An 18,220-nucleotide genomic window follows, 5' to 3' on the forward strand; every position below is an offset into this window, starting at 1 on the left:
GTGTTACAAGAAGTGGGTGTAGAGAAGGGATAAGGAAAACATCTGCAGGTGTGTTCCTCCTGGAGGTGTTTTCTGGGGGCTGATAGGGTAAAGAAGTCAGGAGTGTGAGCACAGGTGTGGGAGGAGCTTGCAGAGCCTTGCAGGTAGGGCACTGACCTGTGCCAGAAGCAGGTTTTCAGAAACAAAAATTACTGTAGCCCTCTGCTCTCCCTGGCTGCTTGCATGCAGTGCAGCTTTTGAGTTAGTGTGAACGAGATCTTCCTTCTTTGTTCCTAAAGCCTGTGCTGTGAACCATGCTCCTTCTGCCATGTTGGTGACAAACTGAGCGTGCTCCTCAAGAAGCTCATAGGAGGGATCTGCCCACCTGCCAGACTTCTTAAGCCTCTTTATGCTCAGGAGTTAAAACTCAGGGGGTTTGTTTCTGATCCTTGGCAGGTCACCTGACTGGAAAGCATGAGCGACACTTCTCCATATCAGGATGTCCACTCTATCATAACCTCTCAGCAGATGAGTGCAAGGTAAAGAAGTCTTCTGCTTTGTCTTCTGTGTGGGTCCTTGTTGGGGCAAAATGCTAAGAGTTGGCAGTTGTGAACAGAATCCTAGAATGGCTCAAGTTGGAAGGGATCTTAAAGATCATCCAGTTCCAACCACCCCACCATGGGCAGGGACACCTCCCGCTAGATCAGGTTGCTCAAAGTTTCATCCAGCTTCATCTTCTAGGGAGAGAGCATCCACAACCTTCCTAACAGTCTGTTCCAGTGTCTCACCATCCTCACAGTACAGAACTTCTTCCTAATGTCCAATGTAAATCTCCCCTGCTCTAGCTTCAAACCATTCTCCCTTCTCCTGTCACCACAGGCCCTTAGAAAACAATTCAGCTGTTTCAGCTGATGCCTTTAGCTGGGAGACAGCAGCATTAGTGTGGCAACCCATCTGGGAATTCCATGTAGCTCAGGAAATGCCCCCCCCAGACAAGCAAAGGCCAAGGGGGAGGTTTGCTGGCAGTTGGCTGCAGCACTGACAGGTGAGGTTTGGCTTCCAGGTGCGAGCGCAGAGCCGGGATAAGCAGATTGAGGAGAGGATGCTGGCCCATCGGCAGGATGACAACAACAGGCATGCCACCAGGCACCAGGTAGGCAACCTCCTGCTCAGGTGAATGTGGAGAAACCTCAGCTGGTGGTTTCCAGCTTTAACTTGGTCTCCCCTCTTCACACAGCAGATAAGCTCTTGTGCCCGGTCCTGATACTCTCATTTGTCATCTCCAGTTTGTTTCAGTGAGGGCAGTTTCTTGTGTCACTTAAAGGAGAGACTGGAGCAGCTTGTGAGAGCAGAGAGATGGCTTTGGCCAGTGGTGCTGCAAAGGAGGCTGGAGCTGCTCACAGGATGAGCTTTGCTCTGTGCTTTTATGTGTAGGACAAGACAATTCCTGCAAAACTGCAAACTACAATTTCACTCTGACTAAGCAGGAAAGAACAAAACCAGGGGGATTACATTTTTCAGTTCACAAGTCTTGGACTTGAGTCAAGATGACTTCCTGAGTCAGCTTTGGAGCTTCTCCCCATGATGAAGCAGTGCATGAGGAGTCCCTGTCTTGTGGGCCTGAGCCTCAACCAGGTCAGGCTATGGTCAGAAGGAGAAATTCCTGGTTGCATACCTGTGTGGTACCTGCAGTGCCCTCTCATTAGCACAGTGTTTGCTTCAGAGGCAACAAATTTAACATGAAAGCCAGGACAAAGCTCCTTTAGGGTGGGAGGGTGAAGGACAATGTTTGAAACAGATGAAGGTTTCCACCTCTGGTTTCTTTCAGGCACCAACAGAGAGACAGCTGCGATACAAAGAGAAAGTGGCTGAGCTCAGGAAGAAAAGAAACTCAGGACTAAGCAAGGAGCAAAAGGAGAAGTACATGGTAAAGGCACCAGTTTCATTCTGTGATTCCCTCCTGTCTGCAATGAGGCCACTAGGCAGGAGTTTGGCTTTCCCCAGACATGCTGCAGCATTCTCAGCTGAAAAGCTGTGAGATCCAGCAGCAAATCCTCCTGTCACTTGTCTTCTTGTAGGAGCACAGACAAACCTATGGCAACACCAGGGAGCCTCTGCTGGAGAACCTGACGAGTGAGTATGACCTCGAGCTCTTCCGGAGGGCACAAGCACGAGCATCTGAGGACCTGGTGAGACTCCTGCTACGTCTCATTGCAAATGTCTTTGTTAGAAAGGTGAATGGGTTCAGAGTTTGCCAGAAGAGCAGCCATGGCCTGGCCAAGCAGCAGCTTTCAGGGGAGGTTTGGGTTGGATGTGAGGAACAATTTTTTTCCTGCAAGAGTGGGAACAGGCTGCCCAGGGAGGTGGTGGAGTCCCCATCTCTGGAGGTGTTCAAGAAACCTGTGGCCATGGCACTTGAGGACATGGTTTAATGGCCATGGTGGTGTGGGGTTGGTGGTTGGACTGGATGATCTTAGAGGGCTTTTCAAACAATTCTGAGATTCACACTGGGGATAACTCCAGTGCTGGTCATTCAGGGGGTTTGCTAAGTGTTTGCAGTTCTGAATGCTGCAGTACCTGCCAGAGGAGTAATTAGTAGCAGTGTGTAATTAGGTGTGTGCTGTCAGTGAGTGGCCAGCTTCACCTGCTGAAAGGATGGCTAAAAAAGTGGTGATAGCAAAAGGCAAAAACTACCCTGGCAGTAGCCAGTGACTGTGGAATGGAGATCAAAACCTTGTGTTGCTTGAGGCTTCTGTAGATGCTTTCAAAGCTGCTTTCCATCTGCAGAGATGAACCAAAAGGTACTTGGATGATTTCCAGTGACAGCTGCATCTGGGGTGCTTGAGGCAGGGCATTGGGCTCCTCTCCCTGCAGATGAAGAATGAAGTGGCAAAGAGCTGATGGTGTTTTCATGACTGAGAGCATGATCCTGTGTTAGTGTGCTGCTGAGTGCTGATTCACAAGACATCTGCTAAGAGGAGCAGCCAGTAGCTGCCCTGCTTGAGGCCAGGGCTGAGTCTGAGGAGAGATCTGTGGGATTGGAGTCCCATGGAGAAGACAAGGGGTGATGGGGACAAGTTACTCCTGGGGAGTTTCCAATTGCAATCCAGAAGAGATTTTTTTTTTCCCCCCTTGAGAACAGTTGGACATTGGAATCGTCTCCCAAGGAAGTGGTGGACTGCCCTGCATGGGTCAGTTATAAGACTCAGCTTGACAGGGTGCTGGGCTATCTCATTTCAGCCAGACTCTTACCGTGAAAGGTTGGACCAGATGGTGCTTGGGATCCCTTCCAACCTGGCATTCTGTGATGATCACACAGAGAGAGGAATTTAAAAGACTCAAAGTCAATTATTTCCTTGAGGTAAATAAATGAAGGCTTCCTTCTTTACTTCATTTTATTTTTTTACTTTTTCCCATCCCTAGGAGAAGCTGAGGCTCCAGGGGCAGATCACAGAAGGCAGCAATATGATCAAAACCATTGCTTTTGGCCGTTATGAGCTGGACACCTGGTACCACTCTCCCTACCCAGAGGAGTACGCTCGCCTGGGCCGCCTCTACATGTGTGAGTTCTGCCTCAAGTACATGAAGAGCCAGACCATCCTGCGCAGGCACATGGTAAGGGCTGGGGCAGGCCCCATTCCTGCCCTTGGACTCTCCTCTCAGCAGCCCAGAAGGCCAAAGGCATCCTGGGCTGCATCAAAAGAAGCGTGGCCAGCAGGTGGAAGTGTTCACAGTCAGGTTGGATGAGGCCTTGAGCGACCTGGTCTAATGGGAGGTGTCCCTGCCCATGGCAGAGGGCTGGAAGTGGGTGATCTTTAAGGTTCCTTCCAACCCATTCTGTGATTTTATGGGGAGAGGGGATTCTGCTCCTCTGATCTGGTGAGACTTCCCCTGCAGTGCTGTGCCCAGCTCTGAGGCCCTCAACACAGGAGGCATGGACCTGCTGGAGCAGGGCCAGAGGAGGTCACAAGTTTGATCAGAGGGCTGGAGAACATCCCCTGTGGGGACAGGCTGGGAGACTTGGGGCTGTCAGCCTGGTGAAGAGAAGGCTCCAGGGAGACCTTAGAGCAGCATTTTAGTATCTGAAGATGAGTTACAGGAAGGCTGGGGAGGGACTGTTCAGAAGGGCCTGTGCTTACAGGACAAGGGGCAATGGTTTGAAACTGGGCAGGTTTAGGATGGACTTCAGGAGGAAGTTCTGCACAGTGAAAGTGGTGAAATACTGGAACATGTTACCCAGGGATGTGGTTGAGGCCCTGTCCCTGGAGCTATTCAAGACCAGACTTGATCTGGCCCTGGGCAGCCTAATTTAGTTGGAGGTGTCCCTGCTGAGTGCAGGAGGCTTGGACGTGATGACCTTCGGCGGTCCCTTCCAACCTGATGCAATCAGTCTTCAAACATCTCTGTTGTTAGCTCAGCTGCTGGCTTTAGGAGGTGAGAAGCCTGCACCTTTCCTGGGGCTTCCAGTAGCTGTTGGAATCTTTTCCACCCTTACAGCAGCAGTTTCACCCTAACTTTGTTTTCCTGTCCTAGGCTAAATGTGTTTGGAAACATCCACCTGGGGATGAGATCTACCGCAAAGGCTCCATTTCGGTGTTTGAGGTGGATGGGAAGAAGAACAAGGTAACCAAGGAAGCTCTGCACAGCTTACCCAGGACCAGGCTGAGGTCCTGTCCCTGGGGACATTCAAGATCAGACTTGATGTGGTCCTGGGCAGTCTGATCTAGTTGGAGGTGTCCCTGATGACTGCAGGGGTTTGGACAAGATGACCTTTGAAGGGTCCCTTCCAACCTGATGCAATCCATGAATCTATGAACTGCCAGCACAGGCCAGTCCTGAGCGTGGACTCCACCTTTCAAATGTGCCAGGCTCTGCTTTTCCTGCAGAGAGACACGAGGAAGTGGCCCTTTCTCCCTGCTCTGCCAGTACCTCTGTCTGCATTTTCATTGTGCTTATTCCTCAGCAGTTCCCTCTGCTGTCTCAGGCTTGGTTTGAAGAGCCCTTAAAAATCACCTAGTTGCAACCCCCCTGCCATGGGCAGGGACACCTCCTACTAGAGCAGGTTGCTCAAGATCTTTCTGAAGGTTAGTGAGGACAACTCCATGGTCAGCCTCAGGAGATTGCTGCTGCCCATCTGCCAGTGCTCAGTCAGGTTTGGGTTAGTGGTGAAGCAGCCTGAGGGTGATCTCCTTAACCCCAAAGCAAAAGGGACAACTTGAGTCTGCAACTACAGCTTCAGTGCTAGGTAGCAGCACCATACCTGTCTCTGGTTGTGTCCAGTCTTGAAAGAACTTGTGTCCAGTTCTTTCCTTCAGAGGATAGAACAAAGAAATTCAGAAGCTAAATTCTATGCTGCCAGAAGTTGGGAGGAAGCTCTGCTAGCTGCCAGAGACAACCTAGAAGCACAGATGAAAACAGCACAGTGCAGGCAAGCAGAGATCCAACCTCCTGTTCCCCTCCACTGAGCATGTGATGTTTTAGGCATTCAGAGATTGAGATCACAAGGATCAGTTCCCACCCTTAGGCTTATCAAGTTTCATCACAGATGGAATTGTTTCCTGCCCCAGCTGCTCTCTTGGAAAGGCTGCAATGGCATTTCTCAGATGATTCAGATTTTTTTTTTTTTTGTTTTCCCTTACCATTTCCCATCTGTGCCTGGTTTTGTTCACTCTGGGGATGTTCCACTGTAATAAACAGCTGCACCTTCTTCTCCTTTTTGTTTCTAGATCTACTGTCAAAACCTGTGTCTGCTGGCAAAACTATTCCTGGACCATAAAACACTGTATTATGATGTTGAACCCTTCCTCTTCTATGTCATGACAGAAGCTGACAACACTGGCTGTCACCTGATAGGGTATTTCTCCAAGGTTAGTTGAAAATACAAACATGCATACACCTTACTACCTCACTACAGCCAGCTTCAGGACTTCAGTTTTCAGTACTGAATCTCCCCTCTGAGCTTTTGCAGTCTCAGGAATTGTTCCTCTTTAAGGAGCAGCTGAGGGAACTGGGATTGTTCAGCCTGGAGAAAAGGAGGCTGAGGGGAGACCTGGCTCTCTACAGCTAACTCCAAAAAGATTGGAGCCATGTGGGGGTTTGTCTCTTCTCCCAAAGAAGCAGCCTCCCGTTGCCCCTGGAGAGGTTTGGGTTGGACATGAGGAACTATTTCTTCCCTGAAAGAGGGTTGTCAAGCTTCAGCCCAGGCTGCCCAGGGCAGTGGTGAAGTCTCCATCCTTGGAATGCCTTCAAAGCCTTGCAGATCACAGACTGACAGAATGTTAGGGGTTGGAAGGGACCTCCTAGAGATCATCAGAGTCCTGCCAGAGCAGGGTCACCCAGGGCAGGTCACACAGGAACACATCCAGGCAGGTTTTGAATGTCTCCAGAGAAGGAGACTCCACAACCTCTCTGGGCAGCCTGCCCCAGGACTCCAGCTGGTAGGGCAGTGCAGGGTGCTGGCGTTGGTGGGGCAGCAAAGCTGTTACAGCTTCCTCCTCGGGAACAACTCCATGGCCAGCCACTCTGGGCTTCAAGCTGTGCACCAAACACCCTCTGGAGTGGCTAATAAAGGAAGGCACTCAGCCAGGCTGGGAGCTGAGGGCTGATCACATTGCTTGTTGCTGGGCAGGTTTTTCTGCTGTTGCTGCTTTCTCCTGGTGCTGTATCAGCTGCACAGGCTTGTTGAGTCTGTTGGGATTAGGATGTACCCATTGTGGGAACAGATCTAGACCTGCTCAGCTGTCTTCTCTCTGCTCTTTGTTTGTTTGTTTTTTTTTTTTTCAGGAGAAGAATTCTTTTCTCAACTACAATGTTTCTTGTATCCTGACAATGCCCCAATACATGAGGCAAGGTTATGGCAAGATGCTCATTGACTTCAGTAAGTAGAGAAAGAGAATTTTCTGGAACCATTCTGGCCCAAGGTGACAATTTGACCCAAAACTGTCACCTACCTGTGACCCAGAACTGTAACATAACCACAGCTGTGGTGGTGCTTGGGCAGTTTTCATTAGAGCTGATCTCTGCACATGCTAAAGAGGATGATAGGCAGGAGAGGGTGGTTTAGGAAGGATAAATAGCTGTTTATTTGGTTGGGTGTGGTTCTTTTTCTCCTTTCCAGGTTACCTGCTTTCTAAAGTAGAAGAAAAAGTTGGCTCCCCAGAACGCCCTCTGTCTGATTTGGGCCTCATCAGCTACCGTAGCTACTGGAAGGAAGTTCTCCTTCGTTACCTGCATAACTTCCAAGGAAAAGAGATCTCTATCAAAGGTTTGTGGTCAAGCTGAATCCACTTTTGTACTTGGGAACGTGCACTCTGCTCTGGTGAGACCTCACCTGCAGTGCTGTGTCCAGCTATGGGACACCCAGCACAAGGAGGACATGGACCTGCTGGAATGGGGCCAGAGGGGCCCACAAAATGGTCAGAGGGATGGAGAACCTCCCCTGTGGGGGCAGGCTGAGAGTGTTTGGGCTCTTCAGCCTGGAGAAACTCCATGGAGACCTTAGAGCAGCATTCTGAAGGGGAGCTACAGGAGGGCTGGGGAGGGACTCTTTAGAAGGGTCTGTGAGGATAGGATAAGGGACAATGGTTTGAAACTGGAGCAGAGGGGGGAGTTAGGTTGGACATCAGGAGGAAGCTCTGCACAGTGAGGGTGGTGAATTACCAGAACAGGTTGCTCAGGGATGTGGTTGAGGCCCTGTCCCTGGAGCCATTCAAGACAAGACTTGGTGTGGCCCTGGGCAGCCTGCTCAAGTTGGAGATGTCCCTGCTGAGTGCAGAGGGCTTGGCCAAATCCCTTCCAACCTGATGCAATCTGTGAATCTAAACATCTTCAAACATCTCTGTTGATGAATTAAGTTGGACATCAGGAGGAAGCTCTGCACAAGGAGGGTGGTGAATTACTGGAACAGGTTGCCTAGGGATGTAGGCTGTCACAGAGCAATTTCTTGTTGTTGTAAACACAAACTGCTGCTGCTTTGCAGAAATCAGCCAGGAGACTGCAGTGAACCCTGTCGACATCGTTAGCACCTTGCAGGCACTTCAGATGCTCAAGTACTGGAAGGGAAAGCACCTGGTCCTGAAAAGACAGGTGAGCTCTTTCTGCTGGCTTTATTTCCTTACCTTCAGCTGCTAGATCCCCAAGAATTCCCTGAAATCAGTGTTTCCTTCACATCCTGCTGGCTTTTCCAACCTTTTTACTCTAGTTGGGGAGCACTGATAAAATAGAATCACAGAATGGTCTGGGTTGGAAGGGACCTCCAAAGGTCATCCAGTCCAACCCCTCTGCAGTCAGCAGGGGCATCCTCAACTAGATCAGGTTGCCCAGAGCCCTGTTGAGCCTCACCTTGAGTATCTCCAAGGGGAAGGAGGTATTTGTGGCCAGAGAAGGCCACAATTATGACCAGAGGAGCACCTTCCCTGTGGGGACAGGCTGAAAGAACTGGGGCTGTTTAGCCTGGAGAAGAGAAGGCTCTAGGGAGACTTTAAAGGCACGTTTTGATACCTGAAGGGGGACCTACAGAAAGGCTGGGGAGGGACTGTTCAGAAGGGCCTGTGGGGAGACAGGGTGAGGGGCAGTGCTTTGAAGCTGGAGTAGAGGAAATTTAGATTGGATATCAGGAGGAAGTTCTGCACAGTGAGGGTGGTGAAATACTGGAAGAGGTTGCCTAGGGATGTGGTTGAGGCCCCATCCCTGGAGATGATCAGACTCAATGTGGCCCTGGGCAGCCTGATCTGATGGGAGGTGTCCCTGCTGCCTGCAGGAGGGTTGGACAAGATGACCTTCGAGGGTTCCCCTCCAACCTGATGCAGTCTGAACCTGTGCTGTGGCTGATGCTCCATCATGGATCACTGCTTTTAACCTGCCCCCTTTCCTGCCCCTCTCCCTTAGGACCTGATTGATGAATGGATTGCCAAGGAGGCCAAAAGATCCAACAGCAACAAGATCATGGATCCCAGCTGTTTGAAATGGACCCCTCCTAAGGGAACTTAACTGCCCATCACTCCTGAAGCCAGTGACCCCCAGCAGTAGGAAGTACCCTAGGGATCTCTGTCGTATCTGTTGCTGTTGTGATTGGCTGGTACAGTCCCCTCCCAAAAGATCAGTTCCCCTTGGTACTGTTCTGGCCCAGGTCTTTGTGCACACCACAGACGCTAGTTCTGAGGAACTTTAATGTTTCGGCCTCAATGAGGTTGCAAGGATTGGATCTGTATAGGACCCAAAGGCAGCTCCTACAGCGCTGGCCCAAGGAGTTCTGATATCTGGTACTGTACCTGTCCAGTCACTGGTCTTACCCTCATGTTCTTCTTCCAATGAGGTTGTGTCGTGTCCTTTAATCTTGGTTGTTTCCTCCTTCACGTCCTTTTTCTTCTCAGTAATGGAGATGACTTCTGGCTTTTGAACAAGGTCTGAGACCTCTTCTTTGGGGAGAGTTGGCTTTTCCAACAACTCACCGCTGCACCAGCCTCAGCATTTGTACCTGGTCCTGCCTGATGGACTGCTCCATTCCACAGAGCCAGATAGTTTTAGTGTGAGAGCTTCCCCAGCCCTTCCAGCAGTGTCTCCATAGCAGGTCTTACATAGTCCTGTTCTCCAGTCAGAACCTCAGTATGGTGTGACCCAGTGGTGTGGTTGTCAGTGCTACCCTGCAGGAGTCAAGGCTAAGGCTGAGAACAATCCTGGTCTGAGATAGTCACTCTTGCTGTGTGCTCCTAGAGCTGCTGCAGTGCCATGGCTGTTGGAGAGACCTCTTTGCCCATAACTTGTTGGTTTCTGCTGGTTTAGCTCTTGGAGTCAGCAAATTCCTCCACATACAGCAGCCTGCTCAGTCTCTTTCACCAGAGAGACCTTTCCCAGAGCAGTCTCCCTTGAGTTGTAGATCTCTCTGGACTGGAGAGGGTTTGTTGTTGGTTTTTTTTCCTCTAGACTGAGGAACTGAACCCTTGGGACAGGTTTTTCTGGCCTTGTCCAAAGAGCCACAGGAGGTCTCCAAGCTGTTGGCTTGCCTACAGCAGGTGGTGTGTGCACCAGTGGCAGTTGCAGGTGGCTGTGTGGATGGTTTGCTCCTCTGACAGTGCTTCCTTGTCTGGCTTTGTAAAACAACAACAAATCCACCTTCTACTTCCTCTCTCCCACCAGCACCACCAGAAGAAACCACCACACCATGGCTTTCCAGTAGAGCCACTGTCCTTGTGCCACACACACTGCCTTCTGGCTCTGCTGTCATTCAAAGGGGGAAGAAGCTTTGGGGTAGCCTCGTTTAGTGCTGATTTCGTTTAACCCTTCCCATGCTTCCTCTTTGAGTGGTGGCTGAAATGAAGCACTTGCAGATGTTTTCTGCTAGGTAGGAGCCATAGCCTGTTAACCACTGACCCATCCTAATGTGGAGAAGGTCTCTGCTGCTCTTCTGATGGTTGTTTGCCTTTCTCTGCCTCCTCACCAAGAAAAAGAAAAGACAAAAGAGAAGATCACCTGTACATGGTGTGTACCTTGTGGGCATTACTGAATCTGGCTGGCTCGTGCCCTTTGCCTCCTGTATTGTAACTAACTCCAGATACTCATCCAACTATCCAACAAAGTAGAGCTCTTGTGGAGTAGGGAAGAAGGCCATTCCTGTGCAGAAGCTCAACCCTCTTCCCCTGATGTGGTAGAATGTGCTACTCTTGTATCCACTTCTCAATAAAGCATGTTCTCTGCTCAGCTTTGTGCTGCTGCCTCCTTTGTTTGCAGCCAGCTGGTCTGCTCCAGCTCCAGTTCAGGGAAGTTGCTGCTTTGTGTTGCAGGGGACTGATTTTTGAACCTGTCTTTGTGCTTAAGGGACCTGCTGGAGAGAATCCAGTGGAGAGCTATGAGGATGATGAAGGGACTGGAACATCTCTGCTGTGAAGAAAGGCTGAGAGACCTGGGGCTGTTTAGTCTGGAGAGGAGGCTGAGAGGGGATCTGATTGATGTCTGCCATGGGCAGGGACACCTCCTGCTAGAGCAGGTTGCTGAAGTCTCCATCTAACCTGACTTTGAGCACTTCCAGCCTTGAAGCCTCCCCAGCTTCTCTGGGCAACCTGCTCCAGTGCCTCAGCACCCTCAGGGGGAGAACCTTTTCCCTCATGTCCAGCTTCTTCCAGTTTGAAGCCATCACACCCCAGGCTGTCACTCCACGGCTTTGTGTTAGGAGAAACTTCTTGACTGAGAGGGTTCTCAAACCCTGGAACAGGCTCCCCAGGGTGTTGGTGGAACCCCTCCCCCTGGAGCTGTTTAAAAGCTGTGCAGATGTGGTGCTGAGGCACATGGTTTGGCCACCAGCCTTGGCAGTGCTGGCTTAATGGTTTGACTGATCTTAAAGGTCTTTTCCAGCCTAAGCCACTCCATGATTCCAAGTTTTCAGAGCAAGAGGGATTCTTCACCCTTATGCCAACTGGTGCAGGAACTGCCTGTCTGGATCCAATCCAAGATCAGCTGAACCCAATAGTGTGTGGCAGGAGCCAGAGGTTAATGTTGAAGGATGCTGGCTGCCCCACCAATGTGAGACATCTCCATTAACTGTGTGTCCTCCTCAGGTCTTCAGTTATGGTTTACTGGTGAGGGCCCTTCTCTACCCTCTGCTCACCCCACTGTGTGTATCAGAGCAGCCTCAGGGGCTGCTTTGATGATGTCTTCTCCCAAATCAGCCTTGGGAAGCAGAGAGCAGTTCAAGCACACAAAGCTCAGCCTCTGCTCAGCCTCAGCCTTGAATGCAGGCTCTGGAAGCACCTCAGATGTGCTGCCCCTGCCAGACAACCAGCCAGCAAGGGGCTCTCAGGAGCAGTCACACTTCAACTGCTGCTCCAGCCTCGTGTTTGTGAGGCCAGGCCCTTCCCAGAATCTGCCACTTTGGACCTTGGATGCAGCTAAACTAGTTTTGCCTCTGCGTTTCTTCAGCAGAAGGCAAGTTTCCAGCATGGAAGGGTTCCAAGTTGACCTCCTGCCCAGGGCAAGGCAAGATTTTAGAGCTAGAAAGGAGAACTTAGAGTGGAGATGAACACAGCCTGTGAACTACTGCCCTAGATCAGAGAATCCCAGACTGGGCTGGGTGGGAAGGGACATCCCCAACCAGAGCAGGCTGCTCACAGCCCCAACCAACCTCACCTGGGATGGTTCCAGGGATGGGGCAGCTCCTTCCTCCCTGGGCAACCTGGGCCAGGCTCTCCCTACCCAGGACCCCCCCCCCCAGCACCCCAAAGACCCTCCCGGGACCCCCAAAAGCCCCTCAGGACCCCCCCTCCCCAGACCCCCAAATGTCTCCCAGGATACCCCCAGCACCCTAAAGACCCTCCCAGGACCCCCTAAATGCTCCCAGCACCCCCCTGGACCCCCAAAAGCTCATCAGGATCCCCCCCAACCCCTCAGAGACCCCCAGGACCCCCAATCCCCTCCCAGGACCCCCAAATGTCCCCCAGGATGCCCCCCAGCGCCCCAAAGACCCTCCCAGGACCCCCAAATGTCCCCCAGGATGCCCCCCAGTGCCCCAAAGACCCTCCCAGGACCCCCAAATGTCCCCCAGCATGCCCCCCAGCACCCCAAAGACCCTCCCAGGCCCCCCCAAACTCCCCCCGGGCCCACCCCCAGACCATCCCAGGCCCCTCAGGACCCCCAAAATGCCCTTTAGGACCCTCCCTAGGACCCCCCCACAAGACCATCTCCCCCCCCCCCGACTCAGCTCCCCCCGCGGTTCTCTCTCTTCTGCCCCCACCGCGGGTAGGGCCAGGGGGGGCTCCCCCCTCCCCATTCCCCTCGGGGGGCTCGGGGGGGGCCAGGGGGGTCCCCAGGGCCTGGCCCCTTCTCCTCTGCCCCCCGAGGCTCCTCCTTGGGGAGGTGGTTCGGGGGGGGGGGTGAGGAGGGGAGAGGAGCAGAGATTAGAGCAGACCCCCCCTCCCTCCGCCCCCCTCTATATTTTGGGGGTCCCCAACCCATTTTGGGGGGGTCCCGACCCATTGGGGGGGTCCTGATCTATTTGGGGGGGGTCCCTACCCGTTTAGGGGGGTCCCAATCCATTTGGGGTGTCCCAACCTATCTGGGGGGTCCTGATCCATTTTGAGGGATGATCCTGATCCATTGGGGGGGTCCTGACTCATTTGGAGGGGTCCCGATCTATTTAGGGGATCCCAACCTATTGAGGGAGGGGTCCTGATCCATTTTGGGGGGGTCCCGACCCATTTTGGGAGGGGTCCTGATCCATTTGGGGGGGTCCCGATCTATTTAGGGGATCCCAACCTATTGAGGGAGGGGTCCCGACCCATTTGGGGGGGGTCCCGACCCATGTGTGGGGGGGTCCCGATCTATTTGGGGGGGCCTGACTCATTTTGGGGGGTCCCGACTCATTTTGGGGGGGATATGGGGGGGAGGTCTCCCCATCTAATTTTTTTTTTGGGGGGGGTCCCCACTGACCTCTCGCGCGGGGCGGGGCGGGGCCAGGCGCGGGGTGGAGCAGCCGCTGCTGGGGGGGGGAGGGGCTGGCCAGGGTGGAGCTGGTGAGGGAGGGAGGCAACGAAGCTCCGCCCCGCCCCCACCCCCCCTGCCCCCCTCCCCCGCCGCCCCCCCCTCGGTAACGACCCCCCCCGAGCAGGGGGGGACCTTCCAGCGCCCCCCGCCCCGACTCGGCTCTCCAACTCCTCCGCCCGCAGCTCCGTGCACTCCTTCTCCTCCTGGATCAACCTGAAATGGGGAGGGGGGAGGACACAAAAATGAGGTTGAAAAAGACACCCCCCCCCAATTTTTCAGACCCCCTTCTTTCAAACCCAACCTTCCCGGACCCCCCCAGACCCTCCTGAGCCCCCCCAGAGCCTCCCAAACTTGACCCCCTCCCCCCCCCCCCAAGGGCTTCTCTCTTGGGAGGGGGTCCTGGATTTTGGGGGGTCTCTGGGGGGGGTGTCTCGATTTGGGAGGGGGGGTCCCTGGGTGGGGGAGGATTTAGGGGGAGGGGTCAGGATTTGAGGGGGGGTCTGTAGGGGAGGATCTGAGGGGGGCTTGGGGAGACCCCAAGGGAGGGGTTGGGATCCTGGGGGCTTATCCCTGGGATTTTGGGGGTCTCTGGGCAGGGGTCCTGGATTTTGGGGGGTCTCTGGGGAGGGGTCTGAATTTGGGGGTGGGGTCCCTAGGTGGGGGAGGATTTAGGGGGGAGGGTCAGGATTTGAGGGGGGGGTGCCTAGGGGAGGATCTGAGGGGAGCTTGGGATCCTGGGGGCTTATCCCTGGGATTTTGGGGGGTTCCTGGGGGGGAGGGGAGGGTCCTGGATTTGGGGAGGGGGTCCGGGGGGGGTCTCCATCCTCACTTGATCTCTTTGTTGATGGCCTCCAGCTGTTCCTGCAGCACGAAGGCGAGGGTCTGGACGTCTGTCTGTCTGTCTGTCCGCTGGGGCTCAGCGGCTCCCCTCCCCCCACCCCCTCCGGCTCCTCCTCCTCGGAGCCTTCCGCGGCGCCCTCCAGGCAGTGGGGAGGGGCCGGGGGAGGGACCCCGAACCCAGGAGGCTCCCAGTCCTGGGGGGGAGGAGGGAGAGGGAAAGGGAGGGGGAGAGGGAGAGAGAGAGGGAGGGGGAGGAGGAGGGGAAGGGGGAGAGAGAGGGAGAGTGAGGGGGAGAGAGAGGGAGAGGGAGGGGGAGGGGGAGAGAGAGGAGAGGAGGGGGAAGAGGGAGGGGGAGGGAGATGGAGGGGGGAAGGGGAGGGGGGAGGGAGAGGGAGGGAGAGGGAGAGGAAGGGGGAGAGAGAGGGGGGAGGGAGAGGGAGGGGGAGGGAAGAGGAGGGGAGAGGGGGGAAGAGAGGGAGGAAGGGAGGGGAGGGGGAGGGGGGAGGGGGGAGGGGGAGGAAGGGAGGGGAAAGGGAGAGGGAGGGAGAGAGAGGGAGAAGAGGGGAGGGGAAGGGAGGGGGGGGGAGGGGGGAGAGAGGATGAGAGGGAGGGGGGAGAGGGGAGGAGGAAGGTAGGCCTGGCGCGTGAATGGGTCTGCCATTTTGTCTCTGGCTGGTTGGTGGTTGCTTTACGTGGGGGGTTGTCTGTGCGTCGTTTCGGAAGGGGGTCTTGCGGGCGTGGTTGGGGGTCTGCACCGTTTGGCCCCTGTTGGGTCTTGCGTTCTCGTGGCACAAAGACTAAATGCGTTCGCTGTTCCTGTTCCTCTCTTCCTGTCTCCCGTTCCCTGTACCCTTGCCCTTGCCCTTGCCCCTTTCCCGTTCCCTTTCCCTTTCCCTTTCCCTTCCGCTTTCCCTTTCCATTCCCTTTCCCTTTCCCTTCCCTTTCCCCGGGTCCCTTTCCCGTCCACTCCATTTTCCGCTTCCCGTCCCTCCTACCCGCCCTACCACCACACCCCACCCCGCCCCCTCCCCACCCCCGACCCACCACCCCGTCCCACCCCGAGCCCACGCCCCCTTCCCACCCATCCCCCCTCAGCCGAATCCACCAATCCCAGTGACCCCACCCCCCTACCCACATGTTGTCCTCATACCACCTAGGGGGTGGGGGGTGGGGGGGGGTGGGGGGGGCCCCGCCCCACGCACAGACCTAAGGGTTTACAATGACCAACCAACCCCGGGGTGGGGCCCCAACGGCCAGGCGGGCCCCCCATGGGCGAGTCTTGTTTGCTTTCCTTTTTGCGGTTGCCGGTGGGGGAGGGGGGGGGGGCCCCTGTGATTGTAAGGGTTCCACAACAAAAATCCAAAAAGAAAAACAAACCAGGAAAGCATAAGCCACACAGAAGTACCAAACAGACCAGAGTCAAAACCAAAACCAAAATCAATATAGAAGCACAAAAGCCTCCAAAACACGCAAATGACACAAAAACACAACACAGAAAAAAGGCAAAAAACAAACAAAAGAAAGCAAACAAGAAACCACACATCAAAAAAACATGATTACCCAGGCAAGGCCAAGATCAATAAAACATACGGGGCACAGATAAACCCACAAGCTACACAGCGGCCGGACCAAAAACCACCCAAGTGCCGGATTAGGGGTCAAAACAGGAAGGCAACCACAAGCCAAAACTCAAGCAACAAAGCCAACAATCAAGAACGCCAAGTAGTCGAAAAAATACCCCCAGCGTATATTAAGGCAGCAAGACACAACAGGACACATTCAGCAACGAATTGAGCAAGGGACCGAGCGGAGGACTGGCTGTCATAAGACAGCTCACAAAACACACAGCCAGAAGGACGGCCGGATAGCGAAAGTACCGGACAAAACCAGAGGGGTAGGCGAGGGAGACGCCGCCGAGAGGAGAACGAAACCAGAGACAGTACAGAATAAAACAAAAAAGGCAGTCAGACGCACCAAAAGCCGGGATGCCACGCCTGCACGCGCCAATAGTCGAGACCAACGGGGTGTGGCAAACACAGAGCCACACGTGGCAGCCCAACACGCGGCAGTACAGTAACATCCACGCCAACAGCGGAAGCACCGGCCCGCCCAAGCAGCCTGCAGCAGCGGGATCAGCCCATGGGCCCTAACACAAAACAACAAGATCAGAAGAACACACACAGAACAGGAGGGCCAGGCAGAGTAACAGGAGGGGATCAAACAAAGACCAACATAGAAGTTGAGAAACACAGAAACAAAAGCCAAGAGAAAAACCCGGCCGAACCTAAACACACGCCAAAACAAGAACGACACAAGCACAGGCACGACAACAAGACCGACACGAACAGGGGTTAAAAGAAAGACCACACAGGGAAGGAACCCAAGGAACACAAAAAGGCGTGACAACGTCCACAGAAGGAAAACCCCAAAACAAGCGAAAAAAACACAGAGAAAGGAGTAAGAACCAAGGCAAATAAACCAAACAAAACACACCCCACAGAACAAGCTAAAACAACACACAGAACTAACGACAAACAACAAACAAACAAAAAGCATAGCAACACAACCCAACACACACCACAGCTACCCAGCACCACACACACCCGCGGACCCATCCCTGTCCAACCCACCCACGACAAAACCCCCTCCCGCAGCGCCCCAACTTCCCACTGTGCCCCCCCCTGAGCACCCCCACAACAGTCCGCCAAAGAGCGCCAATCCACCGCAACGACCTCCCCACCAGACCTCCGGTCCGCCCCACAACCCCCAACACCTGCACCCACCCGCCCCCCAGACCCCCCAATGCACCAGAACCGGTATCGAAAGAGCAGCAGGTAACAAAAGGGTACCCCAACAAGCCACAAACAGGTCCATAGGCCAGTAGTCCCAAAGACGAGACCGCGGTCCTACGCATGAAACAGGACCAAAACCCCAAACAGTACCACCCCCCACACAACACGTAGCAAGGACCCGTGTGCACGGTGGTGCCCAAGGCGCGGTGGTCTTATACTTACCAATAACCCCCCCCCCCCCAACCCGCCCCCCCACCTCCGCCCCCCACACTCCCCGCTTGCCTCCTCATTCAAAAATGTCCCCCCCCTGCCCTCGCTGGGCCGGCCGGTCTTGGCTGCCCTGGTCCTCCTCCTGGTGGGCTCCCCTGCCAGAGCCGCCGTGCTGGGCCCCTGCCGCCCCCCCAGCCCGGCGCTCGGTGCTTTGCCCCCCCCCAGGCCCACCTACCTGGCCCCCCCGCCCGTGGCCGGCGGGCGGGGTTGCCCCACCCCCCGCCTGTGGAGGGGCCCTGGCCTCTGTGCCTCCCTGCTGGGCGGTTTGCCGCCCCCAGGCTAGCTGCCCTGGCCTGTGGCCCCCGTCCTGGGCCCCCCCGCACCCCCTCCTCCTTGCCCCCTCCCCTACCTGCAGCCCGCCCCCCCCCCCCCCGCCGTTGCCGCCCCCCACTGCCCCCAGGGCCCCCCTGACCTTGCCGCCGGGCCACCTCCCCCTGCCCGGCCCTACCCCCAGGTGAAGGGGGTTCTGGTGGGGGTTAAACCTACAGCTCCAAGTCCAAGGCAAGACACTGCCCAAACGGCCCTCCCCGGCAACCCTCGCCTCGCCCCCCGGGCAGGGACCTGGGGGGCGTGGGGGGGTCAGGGTAGGAGGGGGCACCAGAAATGAGAGGGGGGGTGGGGGGCAAAGACAAAAGAAGAACCACACCCCGAGAAAACACCCCCACCAAGGGCCCCCCCCCAGAGAGAGATTAGGAGGGGCTTGGGGGGGAGAGGATTGACGGGGGCGGGCCGCGGCGGGGGGGTCCCTCTGGGCTTCTGGTTAACTGTGGGGGGGGGGGGGGGGGGTGGGGGGGGGGGGGGGGGGGGGGGGGGGGGGGGGTGTCCCGCTGCCTTGGCCCCCTGTCCCCGCCCACCCCCCCCCCTCCCCG

General features: G+C 55.2%; 1 protein-coding gene across 1 annotated transcript; it reads left to right on the plus strand.

Moving 5' to 3' along the window:
* Positions 1-435: 435 nt before the first annotated feature.
* Positions 436-10,664, plus strand: KAT7 (lysine acetyltransferase 7; the record flags this gene model as incomplete). The annotated part of the gene is made up of 11 exons (XM_054399052.1): positions 436-518; positions 1,043-1,132; positions 1,808-1,906; positions 2,058-2,168; positions 3,403-3,594; positions 4,513-4,602; positions 5,706-5,846; positions 6,763-6,856; positions 7,097-7,243; positions 7,958-8,064; positions 8,866-10,664. Coding segments are annotated over 11 exons (1,256 nt in total), but the record flags the coding sequence as incomplete, so codon positions are not given.
* Between the last annotated feature and the right edge of the window lie 7,556 nt (positions 10,665-18,220).

This window comes from Indicator indicator, unplaced genomic scaffold (genome assembly GCF_027791375.1).
Source record: "Indicator indicator isolate 239-I01 unplaced genomic scaffold, UM_Iind_1.1 iindUn_scaffold_346, whole genome shotgun sequence".
Classification (NCBI taxonomy): domain Eukaryota; kingdom Metazoa; phylum Chordata; class Aves; order Piciformes; family Indicatoridae; genus Indicator; species Indicator indicator.